This window comes from Carcharhinus amblyrhynchos, chromosome 32 (assembly GCF_965287045.1).
Source record: "Carcharhinus amblyrhynchos chromosome 32, sCarAmb.v2.hapA, whole genome shotgun sequence".
Taxonomy (NCBI): domain Eukaryota; kingdom Metazoa; phylum Chordata; class Chondrichthyes; order Carcharhiniformes; family Carcharhinidae; genus Carcharhinus; species Carcharhinus amblyrhynchos.
Genome location: NC_137355.1, coordinates 22,341,163 through 22,359,684, shown reverse-complemented (window position 1 = coordinate 22,359,684; position 18,522 = coordinate 22,341,163). Strand labels below are relative to the sequence as shown.

The 18,522-nt window shown below is 45.7% G+C and overlaps 1 protein-coding gene across 1 annotated transcript in view; it reads left to right on the top strand.

Moving 5' to 3' along the window:
• Positions 1-18,522, top strand: part of cspg4 (chondroitin sulfate proteoglycan 4) — a 72,161-nt gene that overhangs the window by 37,821 nt on the left and 15,818 nt on the right. Inside the window, exons 4-5 of the mRNA XM_080216191.1 lie at positions 11,135-11,593; positions 12,044-12,220. Of these exons, the coding sequence (XP_080072317.1) occupies positions 11,135-11,593; positions 12,044-12,220 (636 nt within the window). The remainder of the gene's footprint in view (positions 1-11,134; positions 11,594-12,043; positions 12,221-18,522) is intronic.

Below are 18,522 nucleotides of genomic sequence, written 5' to 3'. Positions count from 1 at the left end.
TCTCTCTAAAGCCTCCACGTCCTTCTGGTAGTGTGGTGACCAGAACTGGACGCAGTACTCCAAATGTGGCCTAACCAGTGTTCTATACAGCTGCAACATCAGACTCCAGCTTTTATACTCTATACTCCGTCTATAAAAGCAAACATACCATATGCCTTCTTCACCACCTTCTCCACCTGTGGACTTGCACACCTAGGTCCCTCTGTGTTTCTATACTCTTGATGGTTCTACCATTTATTGTATAGCTCCCCCCTACATTAGTTCTTCCAAAATGCATCACCTCACATTTATCTGGATTAAATTCCATCTGCCATCATAAAATGCTCTGGGATGACCCATTGACCTGATTAAAACATTATATCAATCCAGATTCATTTGTTCTCAAACGGCATGGTGGCCTCACAGTGCCAGGGACCCAGGTTCATTTCCCAACTTGGGTCACTGTCTGTGTGGCGTTTGCACGTTCCCCCCATATCTGCATAGGTTTCCTCCAGGTGCTTTGGTTTCCTCCCACAGTCCAAAGATGTGTGCACTGGTGCATTGGCCATGCTAAATTGCCCCTTAATGTCCTGAGATGCGCAGGTTGAGGAATTAGCAGGGCAAATATGTGGGGTTACGTGGAAAGGGCCTGGGTGGGATTGTGGTTGGCACAGATTTGATGGGCTGAATGGCCTCCTACTGCACTGATTTCTATTATCACTGCCCCAGTGTTTTAGAGTACTGCCCATGTTTGGAGAATGATGGAGTGCTGTGAATCTGCAGTGGTTTGTGGGTTAAGACATTCTCCCAGGCTCCAGACTCTGATTAACAAATAGAAGAATTAAAATTCATAACTCCTGTTCCTTACTTGCTATTCAGGTTTAACCCTCCCCCTCACCCAGCGATATCTGTGTTCCTGTCAGTCAAATAAATAATTATTAGGAATAATTCACATTGCTGCCACTTCAGCTCTGAATGTTATCGATGATAGTTAATTACTCTCCAATCCGTTGGTCCAGTTTAATTAACAAACTAAACTGAAATTTGTTACTCTTTGCATCTCCAATTAAATCATTAAATAATGGATTGTTTACTATCTCATCTCCGCTTGTCATTATCTGCCTGAGTAATAAATTCTCATTCTGTCAGCCTTGCACATTAACAATACAGATCCTTAAGCTGCCCCTTAATTTATTAATATTTTCCCCTCTTCTCTCTCTCTTAAGTACATTAATTATGCCTCGTATATCCAGATGAAGAGGAATTTCTTCAGAGGATTTGATTTGATTTGATTTGATTTGATTTATTATTGTCACATGTATTAACATACAGTGAAAAGCATTGTTTCTTGTGCGCTATACAGACAAAGCATACCGTTCATAGAGAAGGAAAGGCGAAAGTGCAGAATGTACTGTTACAGTCATAGCTAGGATATAGCTAGGGTGTAGGGGAAGATCATCTTAATGCAAGGTAAATCCGTTCAAAAGTCTGCCAGCAGCAGGGAAGAAGCTGTTCTTGAGTTGGTTGGTACGTGACCTCAGATTTTTGTATCTTTTTCTCGACAGAAGAAGGTGGAAGAGAGAATGTCCACGGTGCGTGGGGTCCTTAATTATACTGGCTGCTTTGCCGAGGCAGTGGGAGGTGTAGACAGAGTCAATGGATGGGAGGCTGGTTTGCGTGATGGATTGGGCTACATCAACGACCTTTTGTAGTTCCTTGTGGTCTTGGGCAGAGCAGGAGCCCATACCAAGCTGTGATGCAACCAGAAAGAATGCTTTCTATACCGCATCTGTAAAAGTTGATGAGAGACGTAGCAGACGTAGCAGACATGCTTGGAACAAAGTATGAATTCCCTTCATAATTCTAAAAAACTTTTCAATATTGTGACCTTGAAGACTTCCCTTTCCCAAGTAAAACAAACCCAGTTTCCTGAAACATAAAGTGGAATAATCTGGAATGTTCTGGTGAACTGTCTGCTCAATATGAAGCTTTGATTCAGTCCTTATTCAGTTCATTTTTTGACCATTTATATATTTTGTTATTACATTCAGTTGACATTTTCATTGTGTGCATGTGCAACGCACATGAGGTTATTAACTTGCTTTTGACTTTCAGCAATGCAGGCAACTCCTAATAGTTTGTTCGGTTTCTAAGCTATTGATAAATCAGTCAAGCGTTGGACTCAGAGCCAGTGATCCCTGGGCTTTAATCCGATAGGGTTTTTTCTGCTTCCCGTCATTCCGAGAGGGCTGAGCCTTAGGATTTAGCGATAGGCAGCAAAGTGTTTGACTGTCACATGTAGGATCTATAGATATCCAGGGTAATAACAATCAGCACTGTCTCACACTACCATCTGGTGGTGATGTGACAGCTTTTGCTCTCTCTGGCACTCATTGCTTTAACAGTCTGTCTGTTTTAATAGTTCTTGAGTTGAGGAAATGCGTTTGATTGCTTCTGAAGTTCTTTCAGAGAGATCTGATTCTGCCTGGAGATAACTGATACCGTTCCCCACCACTGTGAAAATGCACCCATTATTTTTGCGGGAAGATTTGGATTTGACCTTCTACTTTATGTTCATTCCACATTAATGAGGTGAAATGGTTGTATATCTGTCTCCTTGCTCACTGCAGATTCTGAAATTAATTTAATTACTCTATTGCCTCAAATTTAACTATCTAGCTGACAGTTGTCTGTGAGAAAGCAGCATAAATGCTGCATGTCAGCTGTTCAAATCTGTTTCATAGCCCAGCACTTGTGTCGTTGGGTTTAAACCCAGCTGGATAAGATTGGAAAGGGAAATTTAATACTTGGAAAATGTTCTCTCAAGTATGACCTTATTCTAATTTAACTCCTGCCTACCATGTTTTATTTACCTTTAAAGTGTTCATCCTACAGATTGTGCTGAATGTTCCCCGTTGTGTAATATTTCCATCTAATTTCCCTGTTAAGAAAATGTTTTCCTGTTTTTTTAAACTTTTTATTTATGGTTTTTTTATCTCTGATAATTAGACTACCCAAGGCTCAGTGATAGCCACACTGAGCACAATTCAGCTAACAACGTAACAACTTGTAGTGAGATAAAACATTTTATATACAAAGCTTTCCAACATCAGGAGTCAAATCTGTTGTTGATGCATCAGATTTACAGCACAGAGGGCAGAAGTAGGCCATTCGGCTCCTTGCACCTGCCCTGCAACTCAACAAGATTGTGACAGATATGTTTGTGTTTCAAGTTCCACATTCCCATCTATCCTCGATAACCTTCGATACACACAAAGTATTCTTCTTATCTCTGTATTACGAGGGTGATCACTAATTTTAAAACAGTGCCCTCTAGTTCTGGATTCACCCACAAGAGGAAACAGCCTTTCAACATCCACCTTGTCGAGACTGTTCAGGATCTTATATATTTTAACCAAGTCACCCTTCACTCTTCGAAAACAAGCCCAGCTTGTCCAGCCTTTCCCCAGAAGACAACCTACCCATTGCAGGTATTAATTGGGTAAACCTCCTCTGAAGTGCCTCCAGTGCATTTACACTCTTTTTCCCTCATCTGCTTTTTTGATTCCCCTTAACTATATCAATTCTATCATATTCACCTCAACTATTTCCACTTGATTGTAAGTTCCACATTCACAACACTCTCTGGGTAAAGTCTATTGAGTTCTTTGGTAGATTTGATAGGTGGTACAGTGATTAGCACTGCTGCCTTGGATTCGATTCCCGGCTTGGGTCACTGTCAGTGTGGAGACTGCACATTCTCCCCGTGTCTGCGTGGGTTTCCTCCGCGTGCTCCAATTTCCTCCCACACTCCAAAGATGTGCGAGTTAGATGGATTGGCCATCTAAATTGCCCGTCTATGTCAGGGAGAACTAGCTAGGGTAAATGTATGGAGATAGGGCCTGGGCAGGATTGTGGTTGGTGCAGACTTGACGGGCCGAGTGGCCTCCTTCTGCGCTGTAGGGATTCTATGATTTATTATATTTATGGCCCCTTCATTTGGTCTCCCCCACAAATGAAACATATTTTCTATGTCTACCCTACCAAACTCTTCCATGATTTTAAATACCTCTATCAGTTGGCACAGTGGTTAGCACTGCTGCCTCACAGCGCCAGCGACACTGCTTTGATTCTGGCCTTGGGTGACTGACTGTGTGGAGTCCGCACGTTCTTCCTGTATCTGCGTGGGTTTCCTCCGGGTGCTCCAGTTTCCTCCCAAACTCCAAAAATGTGCAGGTTAGGTTGATTGACTGTGATAAATAACCTCTCAGCATCCAAAGATGTGTAAGACAGGTGGATCTTCTGGAGAGTTGGTGCAGACTCGATGGGCTGAATGGCCTCTTTCTGCACTGTAGGCATTCTATAGGTCGCTCCCTCAGTCTTCCATTATCCAGTGAAAAGCAAGCCAGTCTATTCAATCTGTCCTGATTGTTATAACATCCGGTGTCATACTTGTAAATGTATTGTTTGACACCTTCTCCTGTCTCCCTGTCGGTTTAAAGCTAATGAAAGTGCACTGCAAAGCTGGACATGGGAATCTACATCTCATTGGGAATTGGGCAGACAGGTGGCAGAGAAATACATAGTGTCTCACAAGAGGGACAAAGTTTAAGAAGTAAGGATGATTTTAAATGAATAATGTACATGGAAAATGAAAGCTATCTGGGTGATCCTGTTTGAAACTACCACAACAATGCTTGGTGGAAGTGAGTGAAAGAAACCAGATGTTGGGATGTACTAACAGATCAAAAGTGAGCTGATTTTGTAGAGGAAATCTGCAACTTTATAAATCACTGGTGTGACTGCACTTGGAATAATGTGGAGCGTTCTTTGATTTGATTTGATTTATTATTGTCATATGTATTAACATAGTGAAAAATATTGTTCCTTGCGCATTATACAGACAAAACATACCGTTCATAGAGAACAAAACGAGAGAGAGTGCAGAATGTAGTGTTACTGTCATAGCTAGGGTGTAGAGAAAGATCAATTTAATGTGAGATAAGTCCATTAAAAAGTCTGACAGCAGCAGGGAAGAAGCTGTTCTTGAGTCGGTTGGTACGTGACCTCAGACTTTTGTATCTTTTTCCTGAAGGAAGAAGGTGGAAGACAGAATGTCCTGGGTGTGTGGGGTCCTTAATTATGCTGGCTGCTTTGCCAAGGCAGCGGGAAGTGTAGACAGAGTCAGTGGATGATTTGCATGATGTCCTTTTGTAATTCCTTGCTGTCTTGGACAGAGCAGGAGCCCATACCAAGCTGTGATCCAACCAGAAAGGATGTTTTCTATGGAGCATCTGTAAATGTTGGTGAGAGTCATAGCTGACATGCCAAATTTCCTTCGTCTTCTGAGAAAGCAGAGGCGTAACAATTTATATTTCTCTAATGATACTGCCACAAAAAGGACATTACAGCAATTGAAAGGATACAGAAGGCAGTGAGGAGAATGATTGTGGGAAGAGAGGAACTGAATTTTGAGGAATGATTATGTAGGATAAGCATGTTCTTGCTGAGGAAGAGAAGGGATTCAGATAAAGTTGACCATGTCGCTTCAAAGGGTGTGGACATGTGTGTGTATGCGTGTGTGTACACATGTGTGTATGTATGTGTATGTGTGTACGTGTGCGTGTACATGTGTGTGTAGTACGTGTGTGTGTGTACATGTGTGTGTGCGTGTATGTGTGTGTGTATGTGTGTGTACGTGTGTGTGCGTGTGTACGTGCGTGTACATATGCGTGTATGTGTGTGTGTGTGCGCGTACATGCGTGTGTACGAGTGTGTGTGTGCACGTGTGTGTGTGTGCGTGTACGAGTGTGTGTGCGTGTGTGTGTGCGTGTACGAGTGTGTGTGTGTGTGTGTGTGTTGAGGGGTGGAAGCCAAACTCAAAACCCGTCGGCAGAAACACTATTACACTAGCTGACGGCCAGACTATGACACCGACTCCCTACGGTGGAGGGGCTGGATTTCTCTGAGATAACAGTATTTGGAATCCAGTAGGTGAGTAATTTCAGACTATTGGTGATGTGTGTTGTGATTGGGAAGAACCTGTAATTGGGGGTCTAACTGTTTTCAAAGATTTCTACCACTGGAGCTTCTCCTGGCCTCATGTCTGGATCTGTTATAGATTCATTGTTAGAGATTGACCATTGTTTCTAGTCAATTGCTTCATTATCATTGTATAATGTGACTGCCAGCTGGTAGTGGGTGGACTGGTAGAGCTTGGATTGTGTTCATCCAATAATCCCAATGTTTCTATTTACCCAGAGAGGTCCCTGGCCTCATTGCGCCAGGGACCTGGGTTCAATTCCAACCTTAGAAGACTGTCTGTCTGGAGTTTGCATGTTCCCCCTGTGTCTGCGTGGGTTTCCTCCAGGTGCTCTGATTTCCTCCCACACTTCAAAGATGTGCAGATTAGGGAGATTGGCCATGATAGATGTGTGGCGTTACAGGGATTGGGTGGGGAGAGGGGCTGGGTAAGATACTCTGTCAGACAGTCGGTGCAGACTTGATGGGCTGAATGGCCTCTTTTGCACTGCAGAGATTTTCTGATTCTATCCAGCTGAGGATATCTGAGTAATGTTGTCAGGCTGAAGAGTCTGTGATGATCTTATGCTAGGGAAGGGAAGCTAGGAAAAATTATTCAAGAATAAAGGTTCTTAAAGAACTGGAAAATTTGAATTTCACTAATCTGTTTGCGATGATCACAGACTCCGGGATTGGAACATGGACTGACGTTTAAAAGGAGGATGGTGCACAGACAGTTAATACTGAACCACTTTGCGTTTGAGAAGATTAAAGATGTGGAATGGTCTCATTGGGGCCATGACGAAGGCAGGTTGTGTGGAATATTTTAAGAGAAGCTTTGGTGGGCGTTAATGCGGATGGGCAGCTGAGACTCTGGGATCAGGCATATGAGTGGAGGAGTTTTTTCTGCTCCTGTGCTTTCCTATTTTTCTTATGTGGGAATTTTAAATAATGTGATCCTGATGTGAGAAATTAGCATTTGAACGTTTTAACAACTGTATGGATTTCTCTCTCTCCCATTTTGCCATGGCATTATTACAGCTCTTGTTAACGTAACACACGCCAGAGATTTTCAGAAAACTATGTTGTTGGCCAGAGGCCATTGGGAGAGTTTTATTTTTCGCTAGGACTGTGCTGACGAGTCCTGGTGTACATTTCTCATGTAGCCAATTGTAACCCAGGAGTAAACTTGCTGGGATTCACCACCAATCCACAAAGGATGGTCTATCTGTTGAAGGCCAATCTCAGCAATTCGGCAAAAGGGAAGCCATTAACTTTGAGCTAAAAAAGGATAGATCAGAATATTTCTAATGATGAAAAGTTACAAAGAGTGGAGTTCTAAAGAGACTGGGGGGCCCAGGTACATAGTCCATTAAAATGTAATTGCCACGCACAGACAATAATCAACAAGGGTAATGGAAGACTGGCCTTCCATATTGTAGAATCCATAGAATCCCTACAGTGCAGGAGGAGGCCATTTGGCCCATTGAATCTGCACCGATTCTCTGATACAGCATCTTACCCAGGCTCCGTGCCCATAACTTCCACGTATTTATTCTACAAATCCCCCTAACCTACACATCTTGGGACACTAAGGGGCAATTTAGCATGGCAATCCACCTAACCTGCACATATTTGGACTGTGGGAGGAAACCAGAGCACCCGGAAGAAACTCATGCAAACAATATGCTAACTCCACACAAAATAGTCACCCACAGCTGGAATTGAACCGGGGTGCAGTGAGGCTGCAGTGCTAACCACCATGCCGCCCATATATGTGACAACTTGAATACGAGGGATAGAAATGATGCTTCAACAATACAAGTCCTGGCTAGACTACACCTGGACTTACTATGTTCAGTTCTGAGCATATCTTTGGCAGACATATTGGTGTGGAGGAGGGGGGAGCAGGTGCGTGCAATGTAGATTTACCAACATGATAGCAGCACTCCAAAGGATAACTCACAGCATTGCATTCCCTGGAATTTAGGAGGTTAAGGGGTGACTTGATCAAAGTTGTCAAAATATTAAGGGGAATTAAATGATCGGTAGACAGAGAGAAACTGTTTCAGCTGTCTGGGGAGTCTAGGACTAATCTTTCATGGTGGAGTTAGGAAACACATCAAAAGGTAATTGAAACTCAGTTAATTGTTCATTGTAAATATGAGGCTGACAGATTTTTGTCAGCAGAATGTGCTTAGGGATATAGGGCAAAGACAGATATAAGGAATTAGGTCACAGATCAGCCAGGATCTCATTAAATGGCAGAATAGACTCGAAGGGTTAAATAACTCCCTCCGATTCTGATGTATAAGAGTTTGGGACATTTTTATTAAATTAAAGGCTTCTTTATAAATGTACAAAGGCGGCCAATGTCTGAATTACCTGCCTTACAGAGACTCCCGTGATTTATGAAGCTCTAATACATAATTCTTTAAAAATATTGGTTGTATCGCATCATTCCATTTCATCATTCATAGCAAATTCCTATGGGCAGAAACACATTGTGCAATTATCCAGTTACACCTACAGGAGGCATTCTAAATGCCCAGTCTCCATTTTAAACCTGCTATGGTTATGTTCGGTGGAACAATGGGTTTCACTCTTGCTACTAAACTTGTATTCATTCCCGGATTTGGGCATTGTTGGCTACGCCAGCATTTATTGCCCATCCCTAATTGTCCTTGAGAAAGTGGTGGTGAGCTACCTGTTTGAATTGTTGCAGTCCGTGAGGTATAAGTACACCCACAGTGCTGGTGGGGAGAGTTCCGGGATTTAGACCCAGCCACAGTAAAGGAATGGCCAATATATTTACCAGTCAAAAAAAACTCAGCTCTTAATTAAAGGCCAATATTTCTGGATATAATTCAATGTTTTCCCTTCATCATCATGACAGTGTTCCCATGAGTCTGCTGCCCTTGAATTTCTAGATGGTAATAACCATGGGTTTGGAAGGGGCTGTCCAGGAGCCTTGGTGAGTTCCTGCAGTGCATTTTGTAGATGGTTCACAGGCATCTCTGTAAGGCAGATAGTTCAGACAGCTACCACTGCCGTGGTGAAGGGAGTGAACGTTTGTAGATGTGGTGCCAATAAAGTGGCTGCTTTTATCCTGGGTGGTGTTGAGCTTCTTGAGTGCTGTTGGAGCTGCACCCATCCAGGCAAATATTCTATCCCACTCCTGCCTTGTGTCTTGTAGATGGTGGACAGGCTTTGGGGAGTCAGGAGGTGAGTAACTCGCTGCAGTATTCCCAGCCTCTGACCTGCTCTCACAGCCACTGTGTTTTTGTGGCTGGGTCCAGTTAAGTTTCCGGTCAACGGTATCCCCCAGGATGTTGACAGTGGGGGAACTCAGCAATGTCAATGCCATTGAATGACAAAGGGGCGAAGGTTATGTTCTTTCTAACAGGCATCCCTCCATCCATCATAAACTGGCTGATACATGGCTGCTCAGTTTCCAATGTTATGACAATACCCGTTCCCGTTCAAAGATGCTTACACCCTCGGGAGGAGACTGATTTCTGCCCCAGCTACTTATTTGTTTACAATTTATCCTTCCTTTTGTCAGGCCTGGTCTGATTGCCGTTTCAGAGTTCAGGGAACATTGTCCCTGTTGGTATGTGTTACACAGCGCAGCATCCACTCAGATATATTCCTAGCCTAATGGTTCTGTCTGAGTTGATTGTCATTGTTAACAGTTTGAAGGTGTTTTATTCCACTAATACGGTCCAGGATTGCAAGAATGATTAACGTGATGGAACATCTTCATAATTACCAGCACCTGTAACATCCTGCTGGATTGTTTATTGAGACTTAACGTGTCTTTAGAATCACAGAATCCCGAGACTGTAGAAAAAGGCCATTCAGCCCATCGAGCCTGCAATCCCAACCAGGCCCTATCCCCATAACCCCACATATTTATCCTGCTAACATTTATAAATGATCGTACATGTAAAAATTCAGTTCTTTCATTTTTATTTTGTAACAGAAATTAAGCAAGATTCCCTATTCTAATTTATTCAAAGTTTATTTATTAGTGTCGCAAATAAGGCTTACATTAACGCTGCACTGAAGTTACTGTGAAAATCCCCTAGTCACCACACTCTGGCGCCTGTTCAGGTACACTGAGGGAGAATTTAGCACGGCCAAAGCACCCTAACAACATATCCCTTGGACTGTGGGAGGAAACCTGAGCACCTGGAGGAAACCCGCACGGACAAAGTGCAAACTCCACAGACGGTGACCCAAGTCGGGAATTGAACCCGGGTCCCTGGCGCTGTGAGGCAGCAGCACTAACCACTGTGCCCCTGGGAATCGAACCTGGGTCCCTGGCGCTGTGAGGCAGCAGCACTAACCACTGTGTCCCTGGGAATCGAACCTGGGTCCCTGGCGCTGTGAGGCAGCAGCACTAACCACTGTGCCCCTGGGAATCGAACCTGGGTCCCTGGCGCTGTGAGGCAGCAGCACTAACCACTGTGCCCCTGGGAATCGAACCTGGGTCCCTGGCGCTGTGAGGCAGCAGCACTAACCACTGTGCCCCTGGGAATCGAACCCGGGTCCCTGGCGCTGTGAGGCAGCAGCACTAACCATTGTGGCATCGAGCTGCAGTGATGTCCTATGGGATCCTTTTCTCAAATTGCTCCATTGAAACTCTCTACACTTCCTGCTGCCTCGGCAAAGCAGCCAGCATAATTAAGGACCCCACACGCACCCCAGACATTCTCTCTTCCACCTTTTTCCATCAGGAAAATGATACAAGAGTCTGAGGTCATGTACCAACCGACTGAAGAACAGATTCTTCCCTCCTGCTGTCAGACTTTTGAATGGACCTACCTTGCATTAAGTTGATCTTTCTCTACACGCTAGCTATGACTGTAACACGACATCCTGCACTCTCTTTCTTTCTCTATGAATGGTATGCTTTGTCTGTAAGAAACAATACTTTTCACTGTATGCTAATACATGTAACAATAATAAATCAAATCAAAAAAAACTTTTCTTCTAAAGAATTGTCAGAAAAGTTGCTCACAATGCTTCCTGGTTCATGTTCAGGCCATTTAGCTCTGTGATTGCATAGATTGTTACCAAACAATTGTTGGTAATGAATTTTGTTGTTTCTGTGTGCTTTCTCCAAAAGGTCTTCCATAATGATAGCGTTCCATCAGATTTGATCTACTCTGTGAAAGCAGGTCCTGTGCATGGTCAGCTGGTCATGGTGTCTGAGAAGCAGAGCGGTCAACAGGAAGCTCTTGAATCGTTTTCCCAGGAGGATATAAACAGAGGCAGAGTCCAGTACGTGAATTCCAGATTCAGCCCCCAGGGGGATTCATTCATTCTCGACATATCCAATGGATTCAAGAAGATAACTGGACTCAGAGTACTGGTGGAACTCATTCCTGATGCCATTATCTTGGTGACACAGAATATCTCAGTCAAAGAAGGAGATGCAAAACTCCTCACTGGAGATATCTTAAATATTTCCAATTATCGCAGCTCTTCACAGTTCAAATTCTACATCACCAAAGCCCCGAAACATGGCAGGATTGGACTCCAAGGACTCCCTGAAGGCAGTGTTTCTTCTTTTACTATGGATGCGGTAGGTTGACTGGTATTTCCTTTTGGTGATCTTCCTTTTCTGGTCTAACTGTCCCTTTGCAATCTCAGATCTATGGACGTTGTCACCTCGGTATGTTTTATGCAGCCCATCACCCATTCAGAGAAACCTCCAGGCAATTCAAGAGCTCAAATACACAATCATCGTGTCCTCAGAGTGCTGCCCTGCTAAAGTTTACAGCTGGCTGCTGTGTTTTAGATGTGCTTAAAACTAATCCAGAAGTTTGTGTCTTTCTTGTCTTGAGGAACACTCCAACACTCTGTCTGAGATACCAGCTCTTCCTGACAATGTTGGTTATGACCAAAGTGTCAATGAAACGCAGCAATTGGGTCATGATGTATCGAGCTCAATTGGTTTAAATGAATTGCTCAGTATTTGTTCTGCTGCTTCTGAGATCTTCCTTCCTAATATTCCTTTTCTGCACCTTTCTAGGTCAAACAAGAAACAGTGTTTTATTTTCATGACAGCAGCGAAACGATGATGGACAATTTCACTCTAATTGCCAATATTTCGGAGATTGGCAGACAGAGTGAGCCAATGTCAGTGACTGTCACTGTGATTCCTGTGAATGACGAGGCTCCTGTTGTTACCATTAATTCTGAACTGAAGGTAATTGTGTTTTATATTCACTCCCCACAGTGGCGTTACTAGGTGATAGGACTTAAAGACCTGAGCATCCAAACAAGTTCACTGAAAGGAAGGGAACTATCTCCACTGATTCCACCCCCCACTGCCAACCCAAACTAGGAGGGAGGGAGAGAGAGACTTTCCAAATCTGCTACCAGATACAGACTTTGGATAATTTAGATTGTTGGAAAACCATTAAGTATTAGCAGAGGGATAGTGTACCTTTAAAAGATACCAAAGTAACTTGTAATATTGACCATTTCAAAAGCTTTAACTTTATATTGATAAAATCTATCTAAATGAATGTTGATAATTTTCCTTTGGTCTGGTTGAAAATCAGTTGGAGTTGAAGCGAAGGAGATATTTTAGTTTTTGCACACAAACAATGCCAACACTACAAGGTGTGGACACTGAGTGGCTGTGTTACTGGGGATGGACGCTGGGTGGCTGTGTTACTGGGGGTGGACGCTGGGTGGCTGTGTTACTGGGGGTGGACGCTGGGTGGCAGTAGTACTGGGGGTGGACGCTGGGTGGCAGTAGTACTGGGGGTGGACGCTGGGTGGCAGTAGTACTGGGGGTGGACGCTGGGTGGCAGTAGTACTGGGGGTGGACGCTGGGTGGCAGTAGTACTGGGGGTGGACGCTGGGTGGCAGTAGTACTGGGGGTGGACGCTGGGTGGCAGTAGTACTGGGGGTGGACGCTGGGTGGCAGTAGTACTGGGGGTGGACGCTGGGTGGCAGTAGTACTGGGGGTGGACGCTGGGTGGCAGTAGTACTGGGGGTGGACGCTGGGTGGCAGTGGTACTGGGGGTGGACGCTGGGTGGCAGTGGTACTGGGGGTGGACACTGGGTGGCAGTGGTACTGGGGGTGGACGCTGGGTGGCAGTAGTACTGGGGGTGGACGCTGGGTGGCAGTAGTACTGGGGGTGGACGCTGGGTGGCAGTAGTACTGGGGGTGGACGCTGGGTGGCAGTAGTACTGGGGGTGGACGCTGGGTGGCAGTGTTACTTGGAGTGGACACTGGGTGGCAGTATTACTTGGAGTGGACACTGGGTGGCAGTATTACTTGGGGTGGACACTGGGTGGCAGTATTACTTGGGGTGGACACTGGGTGGCAGTGTTACTTGGAGTGGACACTGGGTGGCAGTATTACTTGGAGTGGACACTGGGTGGCAGTGTTACTGGGGATGGACACTGGGTGGCAGTGTTACTGGGGATGGACACTGGGTGGCAGTATTACTTGGGGTGGACACTGGGTGGCAGTAGTACTGGGGGTGGACGCTGGGTGGCAGTGTTACTTGGAGTGGACACTGGGTGGCAGTATTACTTGGAGTGGACACTGGGTGGCAGTATTACTTGGAGTGGACACTGGGTGGCAGTATTACTTGGAGTGGACACTGGGTGGCAGTGTTACTTGGAGTGGACACTGGGTGGCAGTATTACTTGGAGTGGACACTGGGTGGCAGTGTTACTGGGGATGGACACTGGGTGGCAGTGTTACTGGGGATGGACACTGGGTGGCAGTATTACTTGGGGTGGACACTGGGTGGCAGTATTACTTGGAGTGGACACTGGGTGGCAGTATTACTTGGAGTGGACACTGGGTGGCAGTATTACTTGGGGTGGACACTGGGTGGCAGTATTACTTGGGGTGGACACTGGGTGGCAGTGTTACTTGGAGTGGACACTGGGTGGCAGTATTACTTGGGGTGGACACTGGGTGGCAGTATTACTTGGGGTGGACACTGGGTGGCAGTATTACTTGGGGTGGACACTGGGTGGCAGTATTACTTGGGGTGGACACTGGGTGGCAGTATTACTTGGGGTGGACACTGGGTGGCAGTGTTACTTGGAGTGGACACTGGGTGGCAGTATTACTTGGAGTGGACACTGGGTGGCAGTGTTACTGGGGATGGACACTGGGTGGCAGTGTTACTGGGGATGGACACTGGGTGGCAGTATTACTTGGAGTGGACACTGGGTGGCAGTAGTACTGGGGGTGGACGCTGGGTGGCAGTGTTACTTGGAGTGGACACTGGGTGGCAGTATTACTTGGAGTGGACACTGGGTGGCAGTATTACTTGGAGTGGACACTGGGTGGCAGTATTACTTGGAGTGGACACTGGGTGGCAGTGTTACTGGGAATGGACACTGGGTGGCAGTGTTACTGGGGATGGACACTGGGTGGCAGTATTACTTGGAGTGGACACTGGGTGGCAGTATTACTTGGGGTGGACACTGGGTGGCAGTATTACTTGGGGTGGACACTGGGTGGCAGTATTACTTGGGGTGGACACTGGGTGGCAGTGTTACTGGGGGTGGACACTGGGTGGCAGTGTTACTGGGGGTGGACACTGGGTGGCAGTGTTACTGGGGGTGGACACTGGGTGGCAGTGTTACTGGGGGTGGACACTGGGTGGCAGTGTTACTGGGGGTGGACACTGGGTGGCAGTGTTACTGGGGGTGGACACTGGGTGGCAGTGTTACTGGGGGTGGACACTGGGTGGCAGTGTTACTGGGGGTGGACACTGGGTGGCAGTGTTACTGGGGGTGGACACTGGGTGGCAGTGTTACTGGGGGTGGACACTGGGTGGCAGTATTACTTGGAGTGGACACTGGGTGGCAGTATTAATTGGAGTGGACACTGGGTGGCAGTATTACTTGGAGTGGACACTGAGTGGCAGTATTACTTGGGGTGGACACTGGGTGGCAGTGTTACTGGGGATGGACACTGGGTGGCAGTGTTACTTGGAATGGACACTGGGTGGCAGTATTACTTGGAGTGGACACTGGGTGGCAGTGTTACTTGGAGTGGACACTGGGTGGCAATGTTACTTGGAGTGGACACTGGGTGGCAGTGTTACTTGGGGTGGACACTGGGTGGCAGTGTTACTGGGGATGGACACTGGGTGGCAGTGTTACTTGGAGTGGACACTGGGTGGCAGTATTACTTGGAGTGGACACTGGGTGGCAGTGTTACTTGGAGTGGACACTGGGTGGGAGTGTTACTTGGGGTGGACACTGGGTGGCAGTGTTACTTGGGGTGGACACTGGGTGGCAGTGTTACTGGGGATGGACACTGGGTGGCAGTGTTACTTGGAGTGGACACTGGGTGGCAGTGTTACTTGGAGTGGACACTGGGTGGCAGTGTTACTTGGGGTGGACACTGGGTGGCAGTGTTACTTGGGGTGGACACTGGGTGGCAGTGTTACTGGGGATGGACACTGGGTGGCAGTGTTACTGGGGATGGACACTGGGTGGCAGTATTACTTGGAGTGGACACTGGGTGGCAGTATTACTTGGGGTGGACACTGGGTGGCAGTGTTACTTGGGGTGGACACTGGGTGGCAGTGTTACTGGGGATGGACACTGGGTGGCAGTGTTACTGGGGATGGACACTGGGTGGCAGTATTACTTGGAGTGGACACTGGGTGGCAGTATTACTTGGGGTGGACACTGGGTGGCAGTATTACTTGGGGTGGACACTGGGTGGCAGTATTACTTGGGGTGGACACTGGGTGGCAGTATTACTTGGGGTGGACACTGGGTGGCAGTATTACTTGGAGTGGACACTGGGTGGCAGTATTACTTGGGGTGGACACTGGGTGGCAGTGTTACTGGGGATGGACACTGGGTGGCAGTGTTACTGGGGATGGACACTGGGTGGCAGTATTACTGGGGATGGACACTGGGACACTGGGTGGCAGTGTTACTGGGGATGGACACTGGGTGGCAGTATTACTGGGGATGGACACTGGGACACTGGGTGGCAGTGTTGAGCTATATTCAATGCCAATTCAGTGATTTTTGTTACTAAATTATGCTGGAAATATTCAACTCAACATCTAAACAAATGAGATGTCACCAGCCTGAAATATTAACTCTGCTCAAATGCTGTCCTGATCCGCTGAGTACTTCCAGCGCTGTCTACTTTAGTTTCAGAGTCTTTATGCCGCTGTCTGTCTCCTGATTTAACCAGTTTGAATTCATTGATGACCCTTCTGCATCATGAGCTATTGGAACTCCATCCCTACTCTCTCGCTCCACCTCACTTTCCTCCTTTCAGCTATTCTTTAACCCAGTGTTTGTCCATCTCTCCTCATATTTCTATGTAACTCGGTGTCAAATTTTGTTTTCTACTTGCTCCTGTGAGGTTGCTTCTCTACATAGAGGCTCTATATAAATGCAGGTGGTTGTTATTAAAACTTTGTCAATTTGATGTGCTTCTATTTTAACCTCTGAATCCTCCAGTTAGCATTATCTACGTCTCTCTGATGTATTTTATCGCTGATTTTTGTAATTTTAGCACCTTTTCGTTTGCCCTCAACATCATTTCTACCATTTACCCACCCTCTCTTCACTCTGTGTATATGTGTGTGCATGTGTATGTGACCATGTGTATAATGTGTATGTACATGCATGGGTATGCATGTATGTGTGAGCACGTGTATGCGTGTGTGTTTGTATGTGTGCGTGTGTGGGCATGTATATGTATGTCTGTTTGTATGTGTGCATGTATGTGTGTTTGCATGTTTGTATATATATATGTGTGTGTGTGTGTGTACACATCTGTACATGTGTCTGAGTGTGTGCGTTGTCACTGGGATATTTTCCTCTTTACCCTAATCCTGTCCTGTTACTTACAGTCTGTCTGCCTGTAATATCTCTGACAAAGGGTTCATATCTGAAATATGGATTTCCGTGCTCCCCTGCTGTCAAAGCTGCTGAGGGTTTTCAGCATATCTTTGTTTCTAAGAGGCTCTTTGTTAATTCTTGGTGGAGAGGTAACAATCTTGCTGTGGAGATTGCAGGTGACAGCCACACACAATAATGACTACACAGTGATGAGTGGTGATATTGGGGACATAATCTATCAGTCTGCAAGGAACGATGCTGGTGCTTTATCACAGGCCATTCAGTAATGAGAGTGAAAATTTATGAACCTAAATGTTGGATGTAAATCTATTAAGAATCTGTGCTTCAATATATTTTACTGGATTGAAAATCTGAACAGTAAAACTCATGTTAGCTGGAGAGGTATTCACTGTGTATTGTGTATTCTTTAAAGATATTCTATTCTCCTCTTAATCTGTTCTTTACTAATACTTCCTTTAGACTCCTGTCTCTATTAATATCCCCCGCACACCGTGGGAATTAAACTCCAATAATGTTGTAATGTGACATCTTGTCAGTTAATATCCATTAATGATCTAACCCAGTCTGTTCTCAAATAATATTCTTCTAAACTGGGCATTATTCTTCTAATAGGTAACTTTCTACACAAGTGTTCATACAATCCTGAGTCATTCTGGTCAGTATATTGCCTGATGATAGTCCTACATTAGTCCAATTCTCTTCCCACACCTTGTGACATACTAAAGCAGATTTTTGTCTGCTCCCCTGGTTAGTAATTCCAGGAACAAGTCGCCAGTCTGTTGCCAGAGGCTTCTAGCTTGAGGGGCGCCACTCCACATCAAACATGGCTGACCAGGAGTCTTTCCCGCTCTTACTGCCAGCTATTGGTGTGTTTGGAAGGGTATGGCAGGTTGACATTCCACCTGTTTGGCCGCATTATGAACACACCTTCCTTGGCCGTCAAACCCGGAGCTTCTGGCTAAGAGGCAGGACTGCTACCCATTGTGCCACAAGATCTCCACTCTACATTAGTACATCAAACAATGAAGAAGCCTTTAGAATGCTAATCAATTAGCAGAGGCTCGCACTTCTCTGGTCAGCAAATCATCTCCTGACTCTCCAATGCCTGTCCCCTATCTACAAGACAATCAGCCATGATCGTGATGAATAGTGGAGCAGGCTGAAAGGGTCAAATAGCCTCGATGTGCTCCTATCTTCTATGTTTCTATGTAAGATATAAATCAGGAGTGTGATGGAATACTCTGGATGGGTGCAGCTCCAACAACACTCAGGAATCTCAACACCATCCAGGACAAAGCGGTCTCCTTGATTGGCACCACATTTAACACCTTCAACATTAATTTCTCCCATCACTCACACACAGTGGCAGCTGTGTGTACCATCTACAAAATGAACTGAAGCTACTAACCAAAGCTCCTTAGACAGCAGCTTCCAAACCCAGAACCTCTGCCATCTAGGACAAGGGCAGCAGAGGAACACCACCGCCTGCAATGTCCCCTCCAGATCACTCACTATCCTGATTTGGATCTAAGTCATGGTCAAATTCCTTCCTAACAGCTCTGTGAGAGTCCCAGCACCACACGGCCTGCAGTGGTTCAGGAACATAGTTCCGCACCACTTTCTTGTGGG